Source organism: Eurosta solidaginis, chromosome 1 (genome assembly GCF_040869045.1).
Source record: "Eurosta solidaginis isolate ZX-2024a chromosome 1, ASM4086904v1, whole genome shotgun sequence".
NCBI lineage: Eukaryota > Metazoa > Arthropoda > Insecta > Diptera > Tephritidae > Eurosta > Eurosta solidaginis.
The window spans coordinates 81,229,808-81,252,706 of NC_090319.1; the positions used below are offsets into that span (position 1 = coordinate 81,229,808).

The 22,899-nt window shown below is 41.5% G+C and overlaps 1 protein-coding gene across 2 annotated transcripts in view; it reads left to right on the top strand.

Moving 5' to 3' along the window:
* The window catches only part of LOC137236013 (ankyrin repeat and sterile alpha motif domain-containing protein 1B), a 37,782-nt gene that overhangs the window by 13,714 nt on the left and 1,169 nt on the right, over positions 1-22,899 (top strand). Inside the window, exons 2-14 of one of the 2 annotated variants that reach the window (XM_067758743.1) lie at positions 2,287-2,673; positions 2,737-3,388; positions 5,997-6,399; positions 6,972-7,208; positions 12,341-12,420; positions 12,497-12,847; positions 12,916-13,108; positions 13,192-14,389; positions 16,394-16,638; positions 16,712-16,993; positions 17,074-17,230; positions 18,845-19,042; positions 20,743-20,874. In XM_067758743.1, coding sequence (XP_067614844.1) covers positions 2,332-2,673; positions 2,737-3,388; positions 5,997-6,399; positions 6,972-7,208; positions 12,341-12,420; positions 12,497-12,847; positions 12,916-13,108; positions 13,192-14,389; positions 16,394-16,638; positions 16,712-16,993; positions 17,074-17,230; positions 18,845-19,042; positions 20,743-20,874 — 4,470 coding nt within the window. In that variant the 5' untranslated portion in view covers positions 2,287-2,331. The remainder of the gene's footprint in view (positions 1-2,286; positions 2,674-2,736; positions 3,389-5,996; positions 6,400-6,971; positions 7,209-12,340; positions 12,421-12,496; positions 12,848-12,915; positions 13,109-13,191; positions 14,390-16,393; positions 16,639-16,711; positions 16,994-17,073; positions 17,231-18,844; positions 19,043-20,742; positions 20,875-22,899) is intronic. The other variant, XM_067758745.1, reaches the window with a different exon arrangement.

Genomic DNA, 22,899 nt, shown 5'->3' on the forward strand with positions numbered 1-22,899 from the left:
TATTTGGCCTCTGGAGTCAGCAACGATAACAGAAGTCTCGTTAGTCAATGTTGTGAGTAAGCCATGAGTCGGACGAGCTAACCTAGCGTCTCGGCAAAAATCAGGGATCGAAACTAGCACAGCGTAGATCTGGTCTAGTATCGTAGTAGCGAAATAGATTTTCCCCAGCGGGCTAAACAGCTTAGAACATCAAAAAATGGATGAGCTAGCTAAACAGGTCGCATCCCTCAAATTTGATACCGTAGACGTTTCAATCAGATTGGGTGAGATTAAAAGAAACGAGAGCTGCACATGATATACCAAGCAGGAAAGGGGTGAAAGCAAGTGCGGCGCTGCAAAGTGTCGAAGATCATCTGACTGAACACTGCTTTCTGACGTCACATGCTTTTAAATGAGGCCTTATAAATGATAGCATATGCAATAACTGCGGAGATGAGGAAACGATCGACCACCATCTGTGCACGTGCTCTGCGCTCGCAAGGCTAAAACTCCATCTATAAGGAGTGTCACAACTATCAGATCTAGAAGCAGCAACAAGCATAGGTCCTATAAAGCTTCTAGTACTTGCCAAGAGGACGAAATTATTTTATAACATAGCACCTGGCTTCTAATAGGGTTTTCCAGTTTGTTAGTTGAGCAAACTTCGGGTAACCCTATGGACTCATTCAGTCTATGGGAAGTCCTCACGGACCAGCCAGTTAAACCTAACCTACATGTCAAAAGAGGCGACTAAAACCTGCAGACTCGAAGGTTGGAGAGGCCATAGAAACCGTTCCCGTCAGCACCCTCGCATCCCTCAGCACTGGCTTAGCAAGACTTAGAATTGCTGAGAAAATTTCAGGTCTGCAGAGTTTCTAGGAGCGTATAGCTATCATATGACGAAATAGTGTCTTCAGATGAGTAGGATGGATATATATTCAGAATAGTGAACGTACTTACTGGGCACTCGATTATTACGGTTCATGGCGTGGCGCGTTTGTAGCTGCAAACTTCGGGGTGGAGGACACCGTATTGCATTTATGAGCGACTGTACATCGTAAAAAAATTAATTTTCTTAGAAAACTTTTTGTCGGGAAGATACTCTATTTTTGAAGACCACTGAGAGATTTGTCACGATAAAATTCCCGCCTTGTCATCTTCACTTTTCGTAAAATGCATTTGGTCTATTTCGTAACTCAGTGAGTATAGCAAACGATTCGGATCCGAAGCACGTCGGTGCAAAACACGCAAAAGGACTATACAAATTTGATTTTGCTAGTGTAAGCTTCCTAGTTGAAAAAGTTTAATAAGGTTCAGAACAATCGTTTTCATTAAGGCCCCAAACTTGATTTATTGAAATGGGAAGTATAGGAAGCTCAAGTCAAGTTGCCACATTCACCACTTACATTCCCTTAGAAGAGAAGTGGAGTAAGGAATTAATATGGGACGAGAGTCTAGTGAACCTGTTCACAGATGGATACAAGCTGGACGAAAGGGTCGGAGGAGGAGTTTTCTGCCATGGGTTCGGTATTAGCCAGAAGTTTTAGCTGACCGACCACTACATCGCCTTCCAAGCAGATGTTGCCGCCTAGATGAGATGCTATACGCCGCTGTAACTGCTAGGAAATTTAACATCTATTCAGATAGTCAGGCTAAGCTCTGTCACCATGAAATCGAAGGCTATACGGGATTACTTGACCTCACTTTCGGCATCTAACTGCTGTTTGATAAAAAAAAAAATATATATATATATATATATGGGTCCCACAGCGTAAGAAAACTGTCACTGGCGTATTGTAAGTGTATGCTATAGGAGGCTTTGGGACCCCTCTGTTCACTTTCTTTCTGCTTCTGGGCAGGTGCGCCTCGTGTCAGCTAAGCAAACATTGGGATGCAACCACCTCTTTTCTCAAGTCTTTTTGGGCCGTTGGTGAATCCAAGCACGCTTCAAAGTTATTAGGGTTTACAAAAGTTCTTGTATCAATGGTTACAGGAGTATTAATAAGGCACTGGGAGGTCACAGCGGTGCGCCTAAGTATATTGGATATATCAGCTGCGTTAGTTGTATGGAGGACGATGTGGTGGAGAATTCTAGTCACTTTATGAACACGATTGTAAAATATCTCGATCGGTATTCGTATCGGGCCCCAGGTATTGGGATTCATTTTATGTAACCCTGGTTTATACATGACCCCTCGCTCTTATCTAAGGCATCAAACAAAAATACACATATTAGTACATATACACATTTCTACTATTTTTCTAGATATTTATCTTTACAAAATCTTCGTATTTTTCAACTTTCAGGTTTATACTGCCTCGCTGGAACCACTCACTTAGTTACTACTCATTATGGGTAAGGATCAAGAGTTCTTAGATGCAGCACGTAATGGCAATATCTCATATATTGAAAAAGTACTCAATCAACGCGCCAAACGTGCCGGACCACTTGCAAGCCTACGCCGTGGCCCAGGAGTCAATATTCAGGACAGTGGAGGCTATTCGGCGCTACATCACGCCTGCATCAATGGACATAGCGATATAGTGAAGCTACTATTGAACAACGAAGCTTCACCAAACTTACCCGACTCGCGCGGCTCATCGCCACTGCATTTGGCAGCATGGGCAGGTCATCAAGAAATCGTGAAAATGTTGCTAACACATCCCTTCAAGCCGGCGCAACCAAATTTACAGGTGGGTCAATGAGTCAAATCTTTAATGATATTCCGAAATTTTATTTTCATTATTTTATTGCAGACCATCGAAAACGAGACACCATTGCACTGCGCAGCACAACATGGTCACACAGGTGCACTCGCCCTTTTGCTAGCGCACAATGCTGATCCAAATATGCGAAATGCACGTGGTGAAACACCACTTGATTTAGCAGCTCAATATGGACGACTTCAAGCGGTACAAATGCTGATACGTGCTCATCCCGAACTTATCGCACCCTATAGTTCAGCGCTAATAGCGGGTGTGTCAAGCAGTAGTGGTGGTGGTGGGGGTGTCCTTATCGGACAGCAGCGTCAAAAATCCCGCCACTCATCACCACTGCCACATTCTGGTTCAGTTTCAACGCCATCACCCTCATCGCCATCGATTACTTCATCGCCTGCTACACCAACGCGTAACATTTTTCCTCACACTTGCCTACATTTGGCAAGTCGTAATGGACATAAGAACATCGTTGAAGTGCTATTGGCTGCAGGTGTGAGTGTAAATTTGCTTACACCATCTGGTACGGCACTGCATGAGGCAGCACTGTGTGGCAAGGAGTCGGTAGTGCGTACACTGCTCAGAGCTGGTATTGATTTGAATGCAACCGATGCGGAGGGCCGCACAGCACTGGATATACTTAAGGAATTTCCACCACATGTGACCAAGCATATAATCGCTGTCATTAATAGTAAGTGGAACCCTTTTAGCTATTTTTCGCTACACTAAATTATTTAATATCTTGGGCTAATCGCCTTTGAAATAAGGGTGGGAGCAGAAATCTTTCAAAGAATTTATCGCACGAATACTCTTGGTTTTCTCAACACAGCAAGGTTTTGCAGGCATGGTTTTTTTTCGAGCTCGCTGGAAGCCTATAGTGTTCGCAATACGATAGGTAATGAGTGATAAACATGCATGTAACCTTCGTTACATCGTTACTCTTAGCACACTCGAGCATATTCTGGCCGGCAAATTGTCACTTTGGAACTGGTGACCTTCTCCGTCTGCGCATATGAGTATCGTATATCGTCTGCAATGAGGTGGAGGTTTAATCCCATATTGGGACTGCGTAGAGTGCACACATTCAGGACTATTCAGCTATGTCTACCGTCGATCACTTCAGATAGATCAGAAAACGCGCAGACTCAGGTTGGCTTATCTCGAGTTTGGTGAACTCAATAAAACCTCTCTCTTTTGGAGTTGTGCCATCTTATGGACTAAGCTTTCCAGATGTAGAACCTTGAGCATTGTCTGCCCTGTCGTAAAAGTCGCCAGGGCACAATTTTAATGTCATGGCAGGAACAATATTCGTATGCACGTTATAGTTTATCATAGAAGAAGGCTTTATCCATGTCATCTTTATTCTCTTGCGGCCTTTTGGTTCAGATAAACGACATGTCGTAAAATCGTTCGTTAAAATCGTCCACACTTCGGTTGTTCTTCCCATGGCCAATATAATAGACCAAACAAAGCCTCATCCACTTCATGATATTCTCCCATTCATTGCATTTGCTGCAAGAAGATGATATCTTCTTTTGCTTCCAGGGGATCTTCAACTGTGTAGCATAGCCTTTCCCATCAAGGGTTGCGCCATTTCAATAACATCACCTCAAATCACAGACCAAAGATATACTCTCACTTGCAGCCTACCCCCTTGATGAACAGACGACGGAAACCTTCCTTAGCTCTTATGTCAAGTTAACCAAGCTCCACAAGCTTCACTTCAGTCAATAGGTCTGAATAAGTTAGAATAGACTGAAAGAAAACTTGTTATCCGTTGGAATGAGACTTTTCACGCTCAACCTGAGAGGCAGAGTCAAATTAGCGAAGTAGGCGCACCAAAGTTGGGCGCCTTAAAAACGCTAGGGGTGTGAACAAAAACCGTGGGTGACCGTAAAAACCTGTTCTCCTTGTCTGCTCAGCTGGAGCTTCTGTTAATTTTTTCTCGTATTCAGGCCTTGTTTATTTAGTGATCTTACAGATATCCGTATAGTTCCAACTACGTACTATAGGTTTCGTGAATCTCTGCTAATTTCTGCAAGTTGATGACGTTCTTGACTGCTGCAGTACTCTCCAACGATGTCTCATGCTTTTATAATTCCTCCGCTCTGCTATTGTTATCGATATCTCAGCACCTAGTTACCCAAATGAGCGAGTTCCCTGCACAGTGGAGCAACTTCTAGTCTCATAAGGCGTATTTGGAATGAAACCAAAAGCCCTCCCGAAACGTAGTACTTCTGCTTGGAAAAGTACTAGCTAAGATTGGAAAACAGATGAAAATTTCGTTTTTAGTTAGGTTAGGTTATGTGGTAGCTACCCTGATAAGGATAGCTCACTTGGACAATACGAAGGTCAGTTTTGATACCACATACATCAAAAATAACGGTGACTTAGATCAAGCTACTTAGAGAATCGTAGTAGCAACGATAAAGCTCCGAATGATACCGATCTCAACTTTGGATAAATCCTCGGACGATTTGGTGATTCCACCTTATCATCCTCCATACAGCTGCAGCAGGATGGAGTTTCCAGTATATTGAGACGTACCGCATGGATACCCATGGGGTAGTGCCCTGTCAAACCCCCAATGACCATTGATAGGCGAGCCTTAGTGAACCCTATTATTTCAGCAGACCTCCTGCCATTCACTTTCGGCTAGAAAGATCTTGCTACCCTGCAAGACGTGACGTCCGCCCAACGTTTACTAAGCTGACTCGGGGCCCAGCTATGAAGAAGCAATCCACAGGTGGCCAGCGGAATCCCGAAATCCCTACAGCCATCTTCATCCGGTTCAGTTGTACCGATGCGGGCTAAGATATCCGCTTGACAGTTACCCGGGATATCACTATGGCCCGGGACACAGATAATCTTAATTGTAAAATAATTTAATGCAATCGCAAGCGAGGTCAGTCACTCCCCGACCACCCTCAATCGCACTATAGTTGAGCTCAAGGCCTTAATAGCCGCTTGGCTATCAGAGTAGATGTTAAATTCCGTAACCGTAGTAGCACTGGATAGCATTTCATCCACCGCATTCTTGATTGCAGCAACTTCCGCTTGGAATACACTGCAGTGGTCGTTTTTAGTTGCTTCGTCATCAAAGTCTTTTTTAAAGGAAATTACTCCCTCGTTATATACACAGTCCGCAATAAAGCCTCATATTCATGTTAAAGTTCAATGCGCTCGAAAAGAAGTTTGATTCCACATCCACACTGAGAAGGCGGCCAGCTATTTTTCTTAAGCACTTCAAAATATGTTTGTTACTTTTTTGATCTCAATCCAATAACATATTTTTTTAGACTTCCGAAATCAAATGGATGTAGATGAAAGTGAAGAGGTGGTGGTAATCTTTCGTCATCAGCATCCTCCACCACCACCGCCCCAACGTCAAAGCAGCTCTTTAAGTCAATATCAGAAACAGCAACACAATAATCACTATCATTTTAATTCGAATAATCATCTTCTCAACCACGCCCACTCAATGCAACAATCATCGGCATATGTTGGTAATAGTGGTGGAGGTGGCGGCTCAAATAATGGTGGTAGTTGTGGCAATCACAGTAAACAACGCTATGGCGCAAATTTGAATGGTGGCAAATCGTTGGATAGCGGACTACAACCAGATCATTATGCGATCATTGGACGTGGCGGATATCAAGATGTAAACTCGCCAGTACATAGCACATCCACCAACTCTCAGAAGTATGTTAATTACAAAAATGAGATTTTTTGTTGTTATTATTTATGTTGTTTGTGCATGTATAATTGGTTTTACGCAAATTGCATCATTTTCATATTACGCCATTACATTTTGTTCATTTCTCCTACTTTTCATATTTACTCATCCGCATGTCAATTGTTCAATATAAATGTAGTTTGTAACAAATATATTGCACATATAGTTGGTAAAAAGGAATAGAAGTAGCAAATTTGCCAGTCAAACAAACCACCGCTGTATAGCTAAATGGTTAGCGCAGCATGCCTAAAGCGTACTGATGATGAAGGCTTAGCAACCTTCGAAATGGATCTATCTACGCAGCTATGGCAGGTTGTCTGAAAAATTTTCTACTTACTATTCCAAAAACAAAATACAATTTTTCAAATTTAGAAAAATTAAAAAATAACAATAATTATCATTAGAAAAAAATTATTGTTCTGGCCTTGAGCTCGATTCGAACCTTGAATGATATTGCACATAAATAGATTTAGGAAAATTTTTAATTATTTTACTAATTTCGTTATGATTTAATTTCATTAATACTTATTTTTCTTAGTTGTTGTTGTTATAGCAGTGCTTCGCCCCACCTAACAGCCGCGACCGATCACAAATTGTCATCAATATCCTCTAACGGGAGTCCAAAGAAACTTGCTGTTTCACAATGGGTGTACCATAATGAAAGGGGTGTTAGAGGCGTTGGTTCCACATTACAATTAAAGAGATGGTTGGTGTCATGTGGGGAGACATTGCAAGCGGCGCATACATTTAGTATGTCGGGGTTGATTCTGGAAAGGTAAGAGTTTTACCTGTTACAGTATCCAAAACGAAGTTGAGCAAGAGTGACACACGTTTCCCTGGGGAGTATGCGTTCCTCTTCCACAAGTTTTGGGTACTTTTCTTTGAGTACTGGATTCACCGGACAATTCCCGGCATAAAGGTCCGACGCCTGTTTGTGGAGTTCACCAAGGACCTGCTTGTGTTTTTTTGCTTCATACGGCTGGGTTCTCAGGTGCCGTATTTCCTCAAAATGCTTACGGAGATGACTCCTTAAGCCCCTAGGCGGTGTTGGCTCATCAATCAGATGTCTGTTTGGATGCCCTGGTTTCTGGGTATTCAACAGGAACTGTTTGGTTAGCATCTCATTTCTCTCCCTGATGGGGAATATTCTCGCCTCATTATGTAGATGGTGTTCTGGGCAGTATTTTGGCGGGCCTGTAGCTTCTTCCAGTGGGTAATTTTTAGGCTTGGCGACCATATGGGTGACGCGTAGCACGTAAACGGCTGGTCAATTGCTTTGTATGTAGTAATGAGCGTTTCTTTATCTTTTCCCCACGTACTGCCAGAAAGAGATTTGAGGATTTTATTAAGACTCTGGATTTTCGGAACAGTTGCGGCTGCGTGCTCACCAAAATGTAGATCCTGATCAAACGTCACACCCAAGATTTTGGGGTGTATAACAGTCGGTAGCGTAGTGCCATCGACGTGGATGTTCAAAATGGTCGACATTTGGGACGTCCATGTTGTAAATAAGGTCGCGGAAGATTTAGTCGGTAATAATACCAGGTTTCGCGAGGCGAAAAAACTGGAGAGATCAGGGAGGTAGCTGTTTATTCTGCTGCAGAGGTCATCGATCCCTGGCCCTGGGCCTGTGGCCATTATTGTCCAGTCATCGGCGTAGGAAACGATAGTAACTCCTTCTGGTGGCGAAGGTAGCTTAGATATGTAGAAATTAAACAAAAGTGGGGATAGGACACCACCCTTGTTTAATTCTTCTTGGTTTTGATGTTTCGTTTCTAAATTGCTAGCGCTACGAGTACTGTTCTATGGTGGGGGTTTTAATTTAAACCGTAATTTATCTGGGTGCTGATGGCATTTAGCGCGGTGATGGTGCTATGGATTTTTCTGAAGCCATGCTGATTACAGGCTAGCTGCAAATTTGCTTGGAAGTAGGGGAGCAAAACGGCTTCAAGCGTCTTTGCTACTGGCGATAGGAGAGATATCGAACGATACGACTCTCCTATGTTAGCTGGTTTACCAGGCTTTAGTAGCGGGACCACCTTGGCTATTTTCCATTTTTCGGGTATAACAAAGGTGGAAAGAGACAGGTTGAAGACATGTGCTAAGTATTTGAAACCCTCTTTTCCTTGGCTTTTAAGCATCGGCATGGCTATGCCGTCTGGGCCCACTGCTTTGGATGGTTTAGCGTGATCAATGGCATCTTTATTTTATTATTTTTCTTATTACTAAGGGCCGTTGGTTGGAGGGCCGGCTGGTTATCAACCAATTGCTTAGGCGGTTCGGCGAAGGACCGGCATATGCAGATAACGTCTCAGCCATCATAAGAGGCAGATGCCTAACAACAATCAGCTCTCTGATGGACCACGCACTTTGGGATGTACATGCCTGGGCATTTGGAGTTTGGTTAACAGCCAACGCGGAAAAACACGATCTATTATTACTTACTAGGAAATGTAAGGTGCCTAACTGAACAAAGCCTAAGCTGGAGCGGTAGCCTTACAAGAAAAATGTAACACAAAATATCTAGGAGTCGTCCTATATATCAAGTTGTCGTGGAAACTTCATGTAGAAGAGAGGGCGAAGAAAGCCTCCGCGGCACTATCACCCAAACTCTCTCATTGGGTATTTATGGCAATTATGGCGTCAACTCATATCGGGCCAACGAAATATATGAGCCCGTGCCTGAGCTTCGAAAGAGTTCTGGGGAGCAAAAATGCCAGAAAATACTATTCACGTGTATATCGATGGCTCCAAATCAATGGAAGGGGTCGGGTCTGCTGTTTACTGTGTCGATCCAGAAACAAGTAGATCCTACAAGCTGCCAGATTAGTGTAGCATCTTCCAGGCGGAAATTATAGAAAGCAGCAGAAATTCTGAGGGAAGCTAAAGCTGTAGTCGCGTCAATATATATATATTGATAGTTAGGCGGGGTTTAATGCAATAATCTCACACAGTATTTCATCAAGAAGTGTCCCGGAATGCAAAGAAGCATTGGAAAAACTTCACTCAGGCCGGAACATACATATGTACTGAATTCCTGATCATAAAAGGATAGAAGGCAACGAAAAGGCCGATGAGTTGTAAAAGGAGGATGCCGCACTCGCTGAATTGACGGTAAACTTCCCAATCCGCTTGGGACAAATCAAAAGGAGACAGAAGTTGCATATGATTCATCAAGCAGGAAAGGTGTGGACAGAAACGCGGGGCATGTACAAATCTTACGATATTATACTAACAAAGTGGAACATCTCTATGAAGAGAGAAGACATAAGGCTCACAATGGGCATGCCAACTGAACACTGCCTTCTGGCGTCACATGCTTATAAATTAGGCCTAGTCAGTAACAGCAGATATTGAAGTGCGTGCTGCAGGAAGAAACAGCTGAGCACGTTCTGTGTTTGTGTCCCGCATTCGCCAGGTCGAGCTATAAGAGACGGTAAAGTTTCCAGGTCTCGAGGTAGCAATTAAGCTCCAAGAAAACTTCTAGTACTTGCCAAGAGGACGGAGTTATTCTACAAAATAAGTGATGGCACAGGATTCGAGTTCTTCCTTTTGGTCGTTACACAAATTCTGAACACATTCAGTCTATGTGAGGTTTTATTGACCGGCCAGTTTAACCTAACCTAAGCGCCGTTTTACGAAGTCAGTCGGTGATCTCTCAAGCGAAGTGCCCATAAATTTTAACCTGTGAAAACGATCGTAAGTACGTAGTAACTTGAGTTAAGCTTTTATTCGCGGCTGAGTTAAGACCCTAGAGGAATACTGTTTTTAACTGCCGAAGAGCCTACTTCATCTTCATTCCAACATGTACTACTTTCCGATATCATTCGCAGCTCTCGTTAACTCTTAAACCTTTCAAATATCGATCGAGTTTAGACTGGGTGCAAATTAAATATGAACGAAATTGAAAAATTGGCTCTATCTCATGAAGTCATGCCACATAAGTCAGACTGTTTCGGTCCCCATACGAAATAAAAAAGTTAAAAAAAAAACCCCCGACCGTATATATGAAGCTTATGGTGGTAGGGTATCCTCAATTTTTTATTGTAACTTGTTACTTGAGTACCGATTTTTTAATCTTGAGAGGCTCAATAATAAGTTCTTAATTCCTTTTAAGCTCTTCAGTCGGTTTTCGTTGTGAAGTATAAGGCGTAGCATGCTTTAAGGGATGCAGCTGTTTACAATATTCCGACATGAAAAGCAAAGGCTTGGTTACCATTTCATATCTACTTACATCGACCATACTAATTTCTCAAATCTTTCTGCTGCTAATATCCGTCTCTACTACATCATGGTACCACGGTCCCTAGCAAAGTACAAAGCCGCTATAAATCCTCAGTACATGAAAGAAAAGAAAATCGATTCTGAAAGCAGTTTACAAGCAAATACACTACCAATCTGGTGGCTGGGAATAGAAACAACGCTGTTCTGTCAGAAGAAAGCAGACAACTTCTCATGAAACCACTAATGCAGAACAGTCTTCAAAGGCACATAAATATGAACTTCATGAACAGAGTTATGAGATTTGGCATCACATAAAACTGGTGTTTGAATTCCGTAATTTTATTACAATCGGCCCCTATTTTTGGACAATAATGCAACCTAACCTATGAGACCGGCGTTATTCGCGAAGAACTTTGATCTGTATACTGCAGAACGCTAAACTCTTACTTATCCATGCAATACCCGATACGCCTCATAGAAGTCGAATGCACTTCACCAGTCGGATAATGGCGAAGCTCAGCTACAAACGAGCATGCAACAAATCAGCTTGTTTTATGATTTATTCCACAATATCGAGCGAGGTTAATTGAAAAAACCGTTAATCCAAGGTTTCGGCTTGCCTTTTAAAAGGTCTAACGAACAGAGTTTATTTAGAAAATGTTCTAACTATAAACACAAAATGGTTTTCAGCCTACAGAGGTTGCATGCAATTGTGGATGAGCTCAAACATTCGCCGATCAATTAATCGTCCCACCTTTCCTTTGCGAATAAAGTGGGTATTGAAGCTAGCACCTGAGGCAATACCGGTTCCAAGTAACCTTACGCCAGTCTTATTAAGCTGACAATGTATGTTATACTAGCAGCCCCACATACGTTGTTCTGCCCGAGCTTTAAGTTACATATAAATTTTAAAATAATTTTATGATGACTTTTTTATCTCACTCTTACTCTCTTATTTTATTATACTTTCTGGTTCATTACCTTTTACTCTTCGCTTTTGCCAACACTTTCACTCCTTCTGCTTTTCTCTTAATCTATCCTTATAAATCTCTCCTATCCCTCCGCTTTTCTCTGTCTTTCGCTTCCCTTTACCCCTATCTTTGCCCTCTTTGTCTCACTCTCCTTCCAACACTTTCCTATCCTCTCCCGCCACTACCACAACGTTTGATCCTTTTTTTTACACTCCCTCTATCCCTCCCTTATCCTCATCCTCAACTTCATCTTTATCCTCATACTCATCCTAAACCTCATCCTTATCCTCATCCCCATCCTCATCTCCATTCTCATATTCATGCTCATTTCCATTCTCGTTCTCATGCCCATGCTCATGCTCATCCTCATCCTCATTCTCAGCCTCCTCAGTATCAACAATATTAGTCTAGATACAAAGCTTTAGTGTCCTAAGCACCATTTTTAAGCAAATCACATCATTTTCACAGTGTAAAAGGTAAAAAGTGTCAGAGAGCTCAACCTCTCATCCTGGGATCCCCATTAATAGACATAATTCAAACGTCATTCACATTAGCTGGTTTTTTATTTAATTTTTATTTCAAATGAACTGTGGACCTTGCATGAAGGGACTTTGTGTTTATTGGGCAGGTATTATTTTTCACATTGGAAAAATGGATACGTCCTTATGAGCAATTTTTCATTATGTATTTATTACTTAACTTTTATGTGCAGTGAAATGGGAATAAGTCCATCATCGTCAATGAGTAGTTTCGAGCCAGTTTCGGTGTCACCACGTTCACGGTCTTCAACGGGTAACTATAATAACTCCCCATATGCTTCTACTGATAGTTCTCCCATCCAACATAACTCTCTCATTTCACCCAATAGGTGGTATAACATCGATAACAGCAAACAATCCAATGCACATGAGCACATTTGCACCTGGGCCACCCAAGAAACCACCGCGACGTAATCTATCTGTATCGCCCACACACTCAGGCCAAACATTCAGTTACACCTCGCCAAATCATCAACAACAACAGGGACGTACACGTCAACAACATCGTAGCCCATCGACTGACATTCCACATAGTGGGCATCAAAGCCATGGCAGTATGGGTGGTATGAGTTTCGATGAGACGATACATTTGCGTGATCGTCATAGAGGTGAACGACTATATGCGAGTGCAAGAGAGAGTGGGCGCTCAACAACGGGTGCGCTACTCACATCAAGTTCAAGTAATAAAATGAATAACTGAGCCAGGCTTCATGTACTAAATCAATATTTTACTCCTTGCTTTACCTAGATGACATGTTGGAGCGCATGAACTATAGCTCGGAAGAACGCACCGATTCTACCGAGGCAATCGCTATGTCGAACTCTATGAAGCGTCCGCTGAACAAGTGGCGTGATGTCAGCACAGAAATTATAAATTGTGAAAATCCCACATTGAAATCATACAATCCAAATAGAAAACTTAAGCGTAATCGCAACAGTTAGTAAGTATCTTTAGCAAGATCAGGAGAGCATCGGGAATGCTAATGCCTCTTAAATTTGTCACCTATAATTCTGGTTCTTTTAGTTCGTTAAGCATCAGCGATACAAAGGAGAACAAAAACGATAATGCTAAACCGCAAACGCCACTCAGTCCGACAAACTATCAGCAACCGCCAACACCCGATCATCCGCCACCCTCCTCCAGTCAAGCCGAACGTACCATACACGAGCGCATACGTCCGCTCAGCATGGAATACAAGAGACGTTCGGCGCTCGTACAACTTCAGCAGCAACAACAAAATCATAGTAAAAGCATGATCGACTCAAGCACTTCACCCGCCAAGCATTGGCAAACGGCGCTCATACCCACGCCAACATTTGATTATCCGGTTGCGGTTGGTAGCCTATCACCAAAGCAAAGCGCTAATGCCTCGCCTACAACAACGATGTCTAATATGCGACGCAGTTGCGTTGCGGGTATACAAGGCTCTTCAGGTTCGTTAAGCTCGAGCATGTCACATTCGGATCATAGCATTTCGACCGATTGTGTTGAAGAATTTGTGAGCGATGCGCCCTTTGCTGGGCTACTAAAAGGTTCGAGTGTTAATATGCGACATGAGAAACGTTCTTTAGATAATCGTCAACTCAATATTCCACCACCATCATCACGTAGCGTATCCGCGTCGGCAGCTGAAGGTCTACAAAAGCACCAACAACAACGAATGCGCCCACCAATCCCAATTAAACCGATATTACCCGATTGTAATAGAATAGTAAAGTCCTTAACAGTCACAGCTGCTAAGGATGTCAGAGCAACAACTAGTCAAGAAGGTTGTGATGAAGCAGATGCGGTTACTCGTAGTGCAGATAATTCTAGTCACATAAGTCAGAATATCAGTATTAGTTTTACGGGGGATAATGAGAATGGCAATGAGAATAAAGATGATGATAGTAATGCTAATGGAAATGGTAACGATGATGCGAGGAATGAGGATACAGATGCGGCGTTATCGGCAATTACCACGGGTACCACCAAAGGTAGTGGCATACTTAGCCCTTTCAATGCGGAAGAGGCACGTAAAAAGATTTCTGAGATTATCGAATCATTCGGTAGTGGTATACTCAATTCAACTCTAACACCAACAAATGATATCGAACTGGAGTTCGAAGATGTTAGCGAACCAGGCGAACGTCGGGAAATGGCGATTAGGCTAAGAAATGCCGGTCTGCTGCACTTGAAGCGCATACTTTTTGAGAATGGCTATGACAACTATAATTTTGTGGTGAGTTGATCTGTGGTCAAAAATTCAGTGACCAGATAAAACTAAATTTCTATAAGTAGATTTTGTTATAATTTGGGGTAACGCCCAGTTCAGCTCTTTTATATCCCTTTGTTATGTCTGTACTCTGGCGCAAAATTCGGAGGCCCATAACACAACTTTTCCGTCCGAAGCTTCTTCAGCCGTTTTCATGACATGACCCAAGCGCGGAAACCGTTGGGTTTTGCTCTACGTTCATGTATGCGTAAAGCGCTTACAGCTTATCATTAATCTTCTTTCGATACACGCCTTTGGTATCACGGGAAGGACCTTGAGTCTAACGGGAAGGACCATAAATCTTCTACCCAGAAGTTCCAAAGGCTTCCATGCATAACGATAGGTATGATGAGAGACTTATAAAGAGTGATTTTGTTCAATTTTATTTGCCTACTCAGTTCCCAGTAGCTCTTATTGAGGCTCCGTTGCATTTCTGTGCAGAGCTTACTTTTATTCCAATAATGAGCATGCGTTAGTCCAACCATATTCTGGATGACAGTCATTGCATACTTTCTGGCCTAATGACTCAGCTGGTAGTTCGTCATTTTAACAAGCTTTATTACTTTTTAGCCGCGATATTGCCACTCTGACTTTTTCCTATTCGCCGCGCATCGTTGTGCCTATACACACCGTGACCTCCAACGGCATCATTTTTTTTTGAGGTGGAACGAAATTTCTCATTCTTCTCAAACTCGGTGGAGCCCTAAAGTGACCGTTGCGTCGGTATGTAGTGCATAAGAAATGACAGCTGTCGGTATACGGCTGGAAGAATCGAAAAGAAAAATTATCACCAGTAAGTTCCGTGAGTAGCTTTTAGCCGGTAATCTTCCTTGTGTCAGGCGCGCAATTTCTGCACTGCATACAGGCGGGTGCAAAATTTTGTCTACGGCAAGATTATGGGCTGAGTCGATATTTGCACATCACAGAGTGTGCACATAAAGCCCACCGTGATCAATTTGGTTTTGCGTTCTGTCATCGGCAGTCTTCCAAGTAGGTTGCCATAGCTTTTTATGCTGGGGTTTGCTCCTACAAGTACCATAGCGATGAAGATCAACCTGATCCGTTGTGAGTTATTACATCGTGTGGTTTATAATTTCTAACTGCAAGATCAGTTCCATGCCAACCCTGGTGGTAAACAAAATTTTGATGATCGTTGCCCGATTTCCTGTATGTCCTGCCGGTCATCTCTACCTTCCTATAAAAGGGTCCGGCCATATCAGGCACATGGCGTACGTCATGTTCGTCATCAGAAAAGAGTTCTCTTCCAAGGTTTTTTATTTTAAGGTGTTTTTACGGGACAAGCTCCAAGGCCAGCGCCAATAGAGATATGGAGCTGGTAAATAATTATACATTTATCCAGCGAACTGCTTGCGAACTCGAAATAGACATCCCATTACAGCCGCAGTTCATGGTCAACATACGATTCGAACCCGGGTCCAAGCTTTTTCTCTCTCTATAACCACTCTGAGAGTAAAGCTTGGTATGTTTCCTGATATTGACCTTGAAGTGCATGTGCCCTCGTGTACGAACGAGGATTGCCGCGGACACTCCAACGAAAGCTGCTACCGCTGATCAAATTTTGACTGCCCCCAAAACAGAAGTTTGGAAAAAGACTTCCGAGTTTGCGGAGCTAGCCTCTACTTAGTTACATATTTGGGCCTTAATTGATTCTGGGAGCTTAACATAATCGCAACAGCATCTTCTCCGTTTTGTTCACTGGTGTAAATTGGAAAAAAACAAGTGATCTCAAACCGCTTTCCGCTTAGTCCTTTTAACGCGGCCTCTATTTTCTCCCCTTCCATCTACATCAACCAGTAAGTTTGGCTAAGAACCAGAGATCGGTACGCAAGTATTGTGTATAATTAGGAGTCAAATTCATAGACAGACTTCTTCGTTAATGAATTCATGTCTGCAAATGTTTGAAGATATCGGAACAGTGAAAAATATGCCACATATATCTTGAAATTTCAGAATGGTGTCTTCGAACCAAGTGATATCCAACTGATGGACATACAAACGCCAGATGCAAACAAATTGATAACATTCGTTAGAACTCTACCTAAAGCTGAATTTCTACCCCATATTGTTGCCACAAACCAAAGAAAGGATACAAGACCCGACAGCAATGGTGATACAGCGACGGCGCAAAAGGGTGTAGCTACTTTAAGTGAGTGGCTGCAAAGCATAAACTTACCGGAGTACATCGAATCTTTCAGGTAAACCCAATTGTCTTTTGGTAACTTTACATTTTATAAGAGAGTCTCATATGCCCTCTTCTTCTGTTTCCAGCAAACATTTGTACAATACCATCGATAGCGTATGCGGTGTATGGGATGTCGAACTGCAAACTGTTTTAGAGATAAACAAGCTAGGCCATCGACGACGTATACTCCAATCAGTTGCGTACATAAGACAAATACGAGAACCAAGTAAATCGAAGAATGGTGAAAACGAAAACAACGAATTCACTAAGTTAGAGCAATTGGCAAGCGCTAATGGTGGAACAGTGGCACAGCCACAAAAGGTACAGCCTCAACAAAGAACCTCAATAACGGGGTACAGAAAAAATCGGTATGTTATTTTAGTGCAATAATTGGGAGTCATGTTTAGTTTCCTCTTTCATCTGCTTTTATTATCTTTTGCTTCTACAGACCCGCACCCCAGCCACCAACTGAGAAGCCACAACAACCACAACTACAAATACGTGCCCCATCTGAACTACTGCTCGGCTTACCTGCAAATTTACGTACAAAATGGCGACATTCGGCGAATGTTTTGCTTAACGATAAAATTAAATACGAAGTTTATGTGAGTACTAATTGTTGTTGCCGTTCTACCTCTACTTCTACTTAAACTTCCAACTCTATGGGTGATAATCATATCGGTCATTATCGACAACTTTAGAGCCGGAATCACCCTTTGGAAGAGGTCGGAATCAACAGCACTCCGCCGGTGCTCACAACTATAGACAATGGCCAAATTTCTCCGAGTGAAAGTCTGGGAAATGTCCACACAGTCTCCCAACATATGCTAACCTTTCGTTTAAAGTCTTAAGCTGATGATTTCCTGTTTGTTGTTGGCGGTTTTTATCACGAGGTTTAGCCCTCTTTCGAATAGTCTTAAATTCCCGAAATTACTATACTTCTCGAAAATACTATGAAATACAGATCCGACTTGTTAGTTTTATCTTTAAAACCACTCCGATATCCTTTTTCTCCTTATCGTACTTTCTGCCTTTCCCTTTACCGTTCTCCTCAAACAATAGACTATTATTTCAAGTAGGTTCGTCCATGGTTAGGTTAGCTCCACTTCGCGGAAATCCGATATTTAGTTTCGGAGCTCATCAAGAACAACAACGTGACACGATGTGGGTCTACCCTTCCACATAGTCACAAAGGGTGGCTCGGAAATTATCTGCGTGGTTGGCAGGCATCAAGAATCAAGAAGGCATTAAACAAGGGGTGCCGCAGCGTGGTGTTCTATCCCACTTTTATTTAATTTTTACATATCGCAGTTTCTTTTCGCTGCCCAATGGAGCTACCAATATTTCCTATGCCAGTGACTGCACTATAATGTCAAGAGGTCCTGGAACTTCCATTGATGAGCTATGCTATAAAATTGGCACTACCACCGACCAAGTCTTAAGTGGCCATATTGGACATCCACATAGATGGCATTATGGTGCCGACTGTCCGACACCCAAAAATACTAGGTATGACGTCCGATAGTGATCATCATTTTGAGGAGTCTTCAGTCGCAATTGTACCTCAATTCCAGAGGCGTATCAAAATCCTTAAGTCCCTCGCTCTATGAAGCACTTGGGCAAAGAGAAAGAAAAACTTATAGCTGCCTATAAAGCAATTGGCAAGCCGCTTGTATGCTACTCGTCTCCGATTTCCGTCGCCGAGCTTAGAAACAAAACACCACACTGCCACGGGATGCTTATTATGTCGCCAGAGCATCATCTAAACAGTTAGGCGGGAACAGTCTCCATAAAGGAGAGAAACGAAATGCTGAACAAAGTTTCTATACGCTGGACATCCTGGACATACTAAAAAAGCATCTCATTAAAGCGGACCCGACTCCCATCAACCTAAGGAGTAATCTCCGCGAGCACTATGAAGAAATGCGGTCATTTGAACGACCATCCACAGCGAGTCAGCAAAGTCCCGAAACTCGCAGTTATGTATGTCCTGCATGTAATATGTCTCCTCACCTGACACCAAGCATTTTTTCAATTGCAATGTAGAACCAACGTCTCGTAACACCCAAGTTTATTTGGTTCAACCCTGGTAAAACTGAAAGTTTCTTTAGATGATATCGAAGATAATTTGTGAGTAATCGTACCTATAAGTTATGGCGGAAGAAAAAGATCTATATACATATAATAGAATTTTCCTAATTACGTTTTATTTCCCACAGTATCTAGGCTCGACGGTTGTGAAAGACTTGCGTGGCACAGAATCGACACGTAAATCGATACAAAAACTTAAACATGATGATATTGCACAGAAACAACAAAAAGAAAATCAGCCCGGGAAACTGGTTCAGAAAAAACCCGCACTAGTCTGTTTGGCTATATCTCACTTGGGCGTTGAATTCAGCGATGTTAATAGCAAGGTAAGAATTCCGAATGTCTGTGCAAAAGGATGGGTAAAGTGCATAAGTGGCTTCAAAGGGCTGCTACATCTCAAATAGAACTGCAGAGCAAGATAAGGGAAGTTTTTTTCTGCTAATGTCAACCCCTAGTGGTAGCTAATGTCGACCCTAGTGGTGGACAACTAAATACTCTGCCAAGGCTACGCGGACGCCATTGTAATTTTGGAAGAGAAATTGTTAAAGGTGAACTTGTATTCGGTCCTTTGAGAAGATGAAAGTAGAGTAGATCTACATATAAGCCGAATCGCACTACCTCAATTAACTAGTATATCGTCGCTTGGCGCGCAATACCGCGTATTTGCAAAAAGCAATACCGCGTATTTGATAGAAGTCAAATTGTGTCGGAGCAAGAAAAAAATGATTTTTAGCCAAACCGTTGCTCCAATCTTGAACTCATCTAACATTTTATTTCATTTCGGGTTGCCTCACCATGTACATATAATAATTTACCAAAAAAAAGCACTCAAACTGCAAAAAAATAACTTTTTGAAAAATACGCGGTATTGCATTCTTTATTTCAAAGTAAAAGTTATTTTATTTATTATTAGTAACGTAAATATACATTCTATTTTTTAAATAAAGCTAAATTAGTGTTAAAATAACTAAGCAACTAAGCGATTATCGCTTTTTTATAGTCAAAAGGTAAGTTATTGTAGAAGTTGTGGCAATCAGGTGCTATGACTTTCTTAAGTTGTTTTAAATGTTCAAATTTAGTTTTTGTTATTTTCATACGTGAGTTGTAGAGTGCAGAGGGGATATATTTTCCTAAATTCTTTTTAGATTGCCTGGGTAGTATCTTGTAATCATCGTTAAAATTTAGTTTGAATTGGATTGTTCCGTTAGGCAAGTATTTTAATATAGGCAAATTATGAACAACATATTTTCCTGTTCCTATACCAGGTCGTATAGAGCTGTATGTATAGAATTATTTGTTGCTATAATCTTTAAAAAAGGTATGGTCTACCAATCTTGCTTCATATGGGAATTGTTTTACTCGCGATGCCTCTGTTGCAAGACCATATTGGCTTGGAAGGTATACACTTGCTTATTTTTCAAAAATCTCAAAATCAATTTTTGTGGAGCGAATGAGAGCCATTTTTGTATCTAGCCTATTACAAGAAGGAAAAATTACATTTTAGGAAGTCTGTAATTTGAATTATATGCATTTACTTACGTGAACTTGAGTTCACTAACTATCAAACTCTTGGTTTAGTAAATTTTTTTTTTCAATTATTGTTCAAGAAGAAAATGTTTAACAGTTTCCTAAAAAAGCATGCTTTAATTTATGGAGTATAAAAAATCAAAGTTTATATTTACAAAGTTACTGAAAAAAGGCGTAAATTCAACTCTACACATCTTTGTGTAATCGTCAGAACTAAAATATAAGCGGTATTGCGCCCAAATTTTTTTTTTTTTAATTTTATACGCGGTATTGCTTTTGATTTGTATTTGGGGGTTTGTTGATAAAAACGGCGGAATTTTAACGTAAATACATTAAGGGCGATGAGTTCTAGTCGGGGTAACGAAATCTCGATTTTGGAAATATTGGTATATACGCGGTATTGCGCGCCAAGCGCCGATATATCCCATTATGTTCTATTGGAAATACTCACAATTGTAAATAATCCGATGATCTCAACTAAAAAAAATTTTTCTTTCAGCATACAATTTGTGAACACGAAATACAAAATATCAACTGCGCCTGCCAGGACTCGGATGACTTGAGGCATTTTGCCTACATCACCAAAGAATCGGATTTTCACTACTGCCACGTTTTCTACGTGGAGAGTACGGTAAGTATACAAGATTTTCCGCCAAGGGATTAACTCTATAAGGCATTAAGCTGGGTCGATTTATTAACCTATATCGCGCCATCGATTTTTCGATAGGTTTTGGGCTCAGGAAAAAAAGTTCCCCTAAGCATACCCAAAAAAATAATTTTCGAGCCTGTAAAATTTGAGTTTTTTGACTTTTTTCTTTGATTTTTAAGGTTTTTTTCATGACCTACTTAAAAAATTTCATTTGATTTTAAAAATTTCATGTATACACTGTCCGACTCAAAATTGTCCGCTAAGAACTTTGGCGATAACAGTTTTTTGAAAAAAAAAAATATTTTTTGGGTTTTGAGGAGTGTTTTGGTGAAAAAATTTGTTTTTTCGCCATTTTTTTTAAGGGTTTCTTCAGAAACGTGCAAAAGTGTTGCCGATGAAAACGAATTTGTCTTATAGTTCCTATCCCACTTAAAATTATGCTATAAAAACGTTGGCATTAACAGTTTTTTAAAAAAAAATTTTTTTTTTTTGGTTTTTGGGACTTGTTTTGGTCGAAATCGATTTTTTTCATTCCTGAACCCAAAACCTATCGAAAAATCGATGGCGCGATATGGGTTAACTTTCGTCCATGCAAATAAACCCAGCTTAATAAGGCATGCCTGTCGTAAGAGGAGACTTAAATACATAGCCCGTAGGTTCGAGGAGTCAAAAAGATCAGTGCCTACGTGGTTAGATTAGTAACAGAAAGAATTCATTCCGGAGAGTACTGGATTCAAATAGTAATCTATTAAACCTTCGTGGTGTATTTTTGCCGTTATAACTACAACAATAGTTTTCCTTTTTTCTTGTTTAATGCAGGTTATAAGCTCTCCATTACTTCTCACATCCGACTATGTCAATCAAACCACAAGCCCCACCAGTATTCCAAACAGTATTCCTTCGGTCTTCGGTAGTATCAGATTTCAGCATCAAAAGATCCACTAAGCAAACTGATGTCACCCCCCCCCCCCCCCCACGAAATCGATCTTCTCCTGACTGTCAGCAGACATATCCCTAACAACTGAGGAGGCGACCAAAATGGATAAGAGCTCCTTTTATAAAAAACCGAAGCCGTCCGTTCGACAGCGGAAAAAATCAGCATACACGATGCAACGCCTTCCAAAGGGTTGAGGTTTATCGACTTCCCGGCAGCTCAAAATATGGCCGTCAGTAGTACTATGCACATCATAAAAGTATGTGCCTAACTTTTGAACTCTCTACAGGTGAAAAACCAAGAAGCAAAATTGATCACGTCGCGATAGCTGACAGGCATTGCTCTAGTGTCCTGTTTATGCAGACATTACCTTGAGGGGAGCAAGATATGTATACGCCCCTGTGTCGCGTCTGACATTGTAGACTTCAACTGGTAGGATGACCATAAAATATCCAGCAAAAACAGTTTGTCTTTATCGCTACAACAACCACAGGGAAAATTACCTGGAAAGTACATTCCCCCCTCATCGCTTGATATCAAAGGAGTTGAAGAATCCCTGTTTCCGGCGGAACAACAGTACGATAAGCTATTTAACGAGCTTTGCAAACATGTAGGGGAAAAAGCGATCCGGAAAATCGAACCAGCTAACTATCAGTTCGTATGGTTATCCGTATCGCTTTAGACTTAGTAAGTCTAAGCAGCTATACCTGAGTTCGACTTCCTGACTGGCGTTGAGCACTAACACTATCAGGACAAAGAAGATCATTAGTTCACGAGCAAAGAATCCACATGCCCCTTTACACGCCCCTTGCGAGCTGATAGTACGATGGTATGCGCTTTTGACTTCCCTTATTTCAATAATTATTCGACGCTCTTTGGTCGGTATTGGGAAGGACCTCGAAGAGAGCTAAGCTCTGTTTTAGCCCTCTCATTGAATTCAATATGTGTCAAGGAATTTGAAAGCCGCTTGGTTGTCTCTATAAGTAAAGATTTTCCGGCCGATAGGGTATTTTCCCACCCAAACTGCGCTTCTATAAAAGCTGGTGCTTCTGACCGGAAGTGTGTTTTGTGTG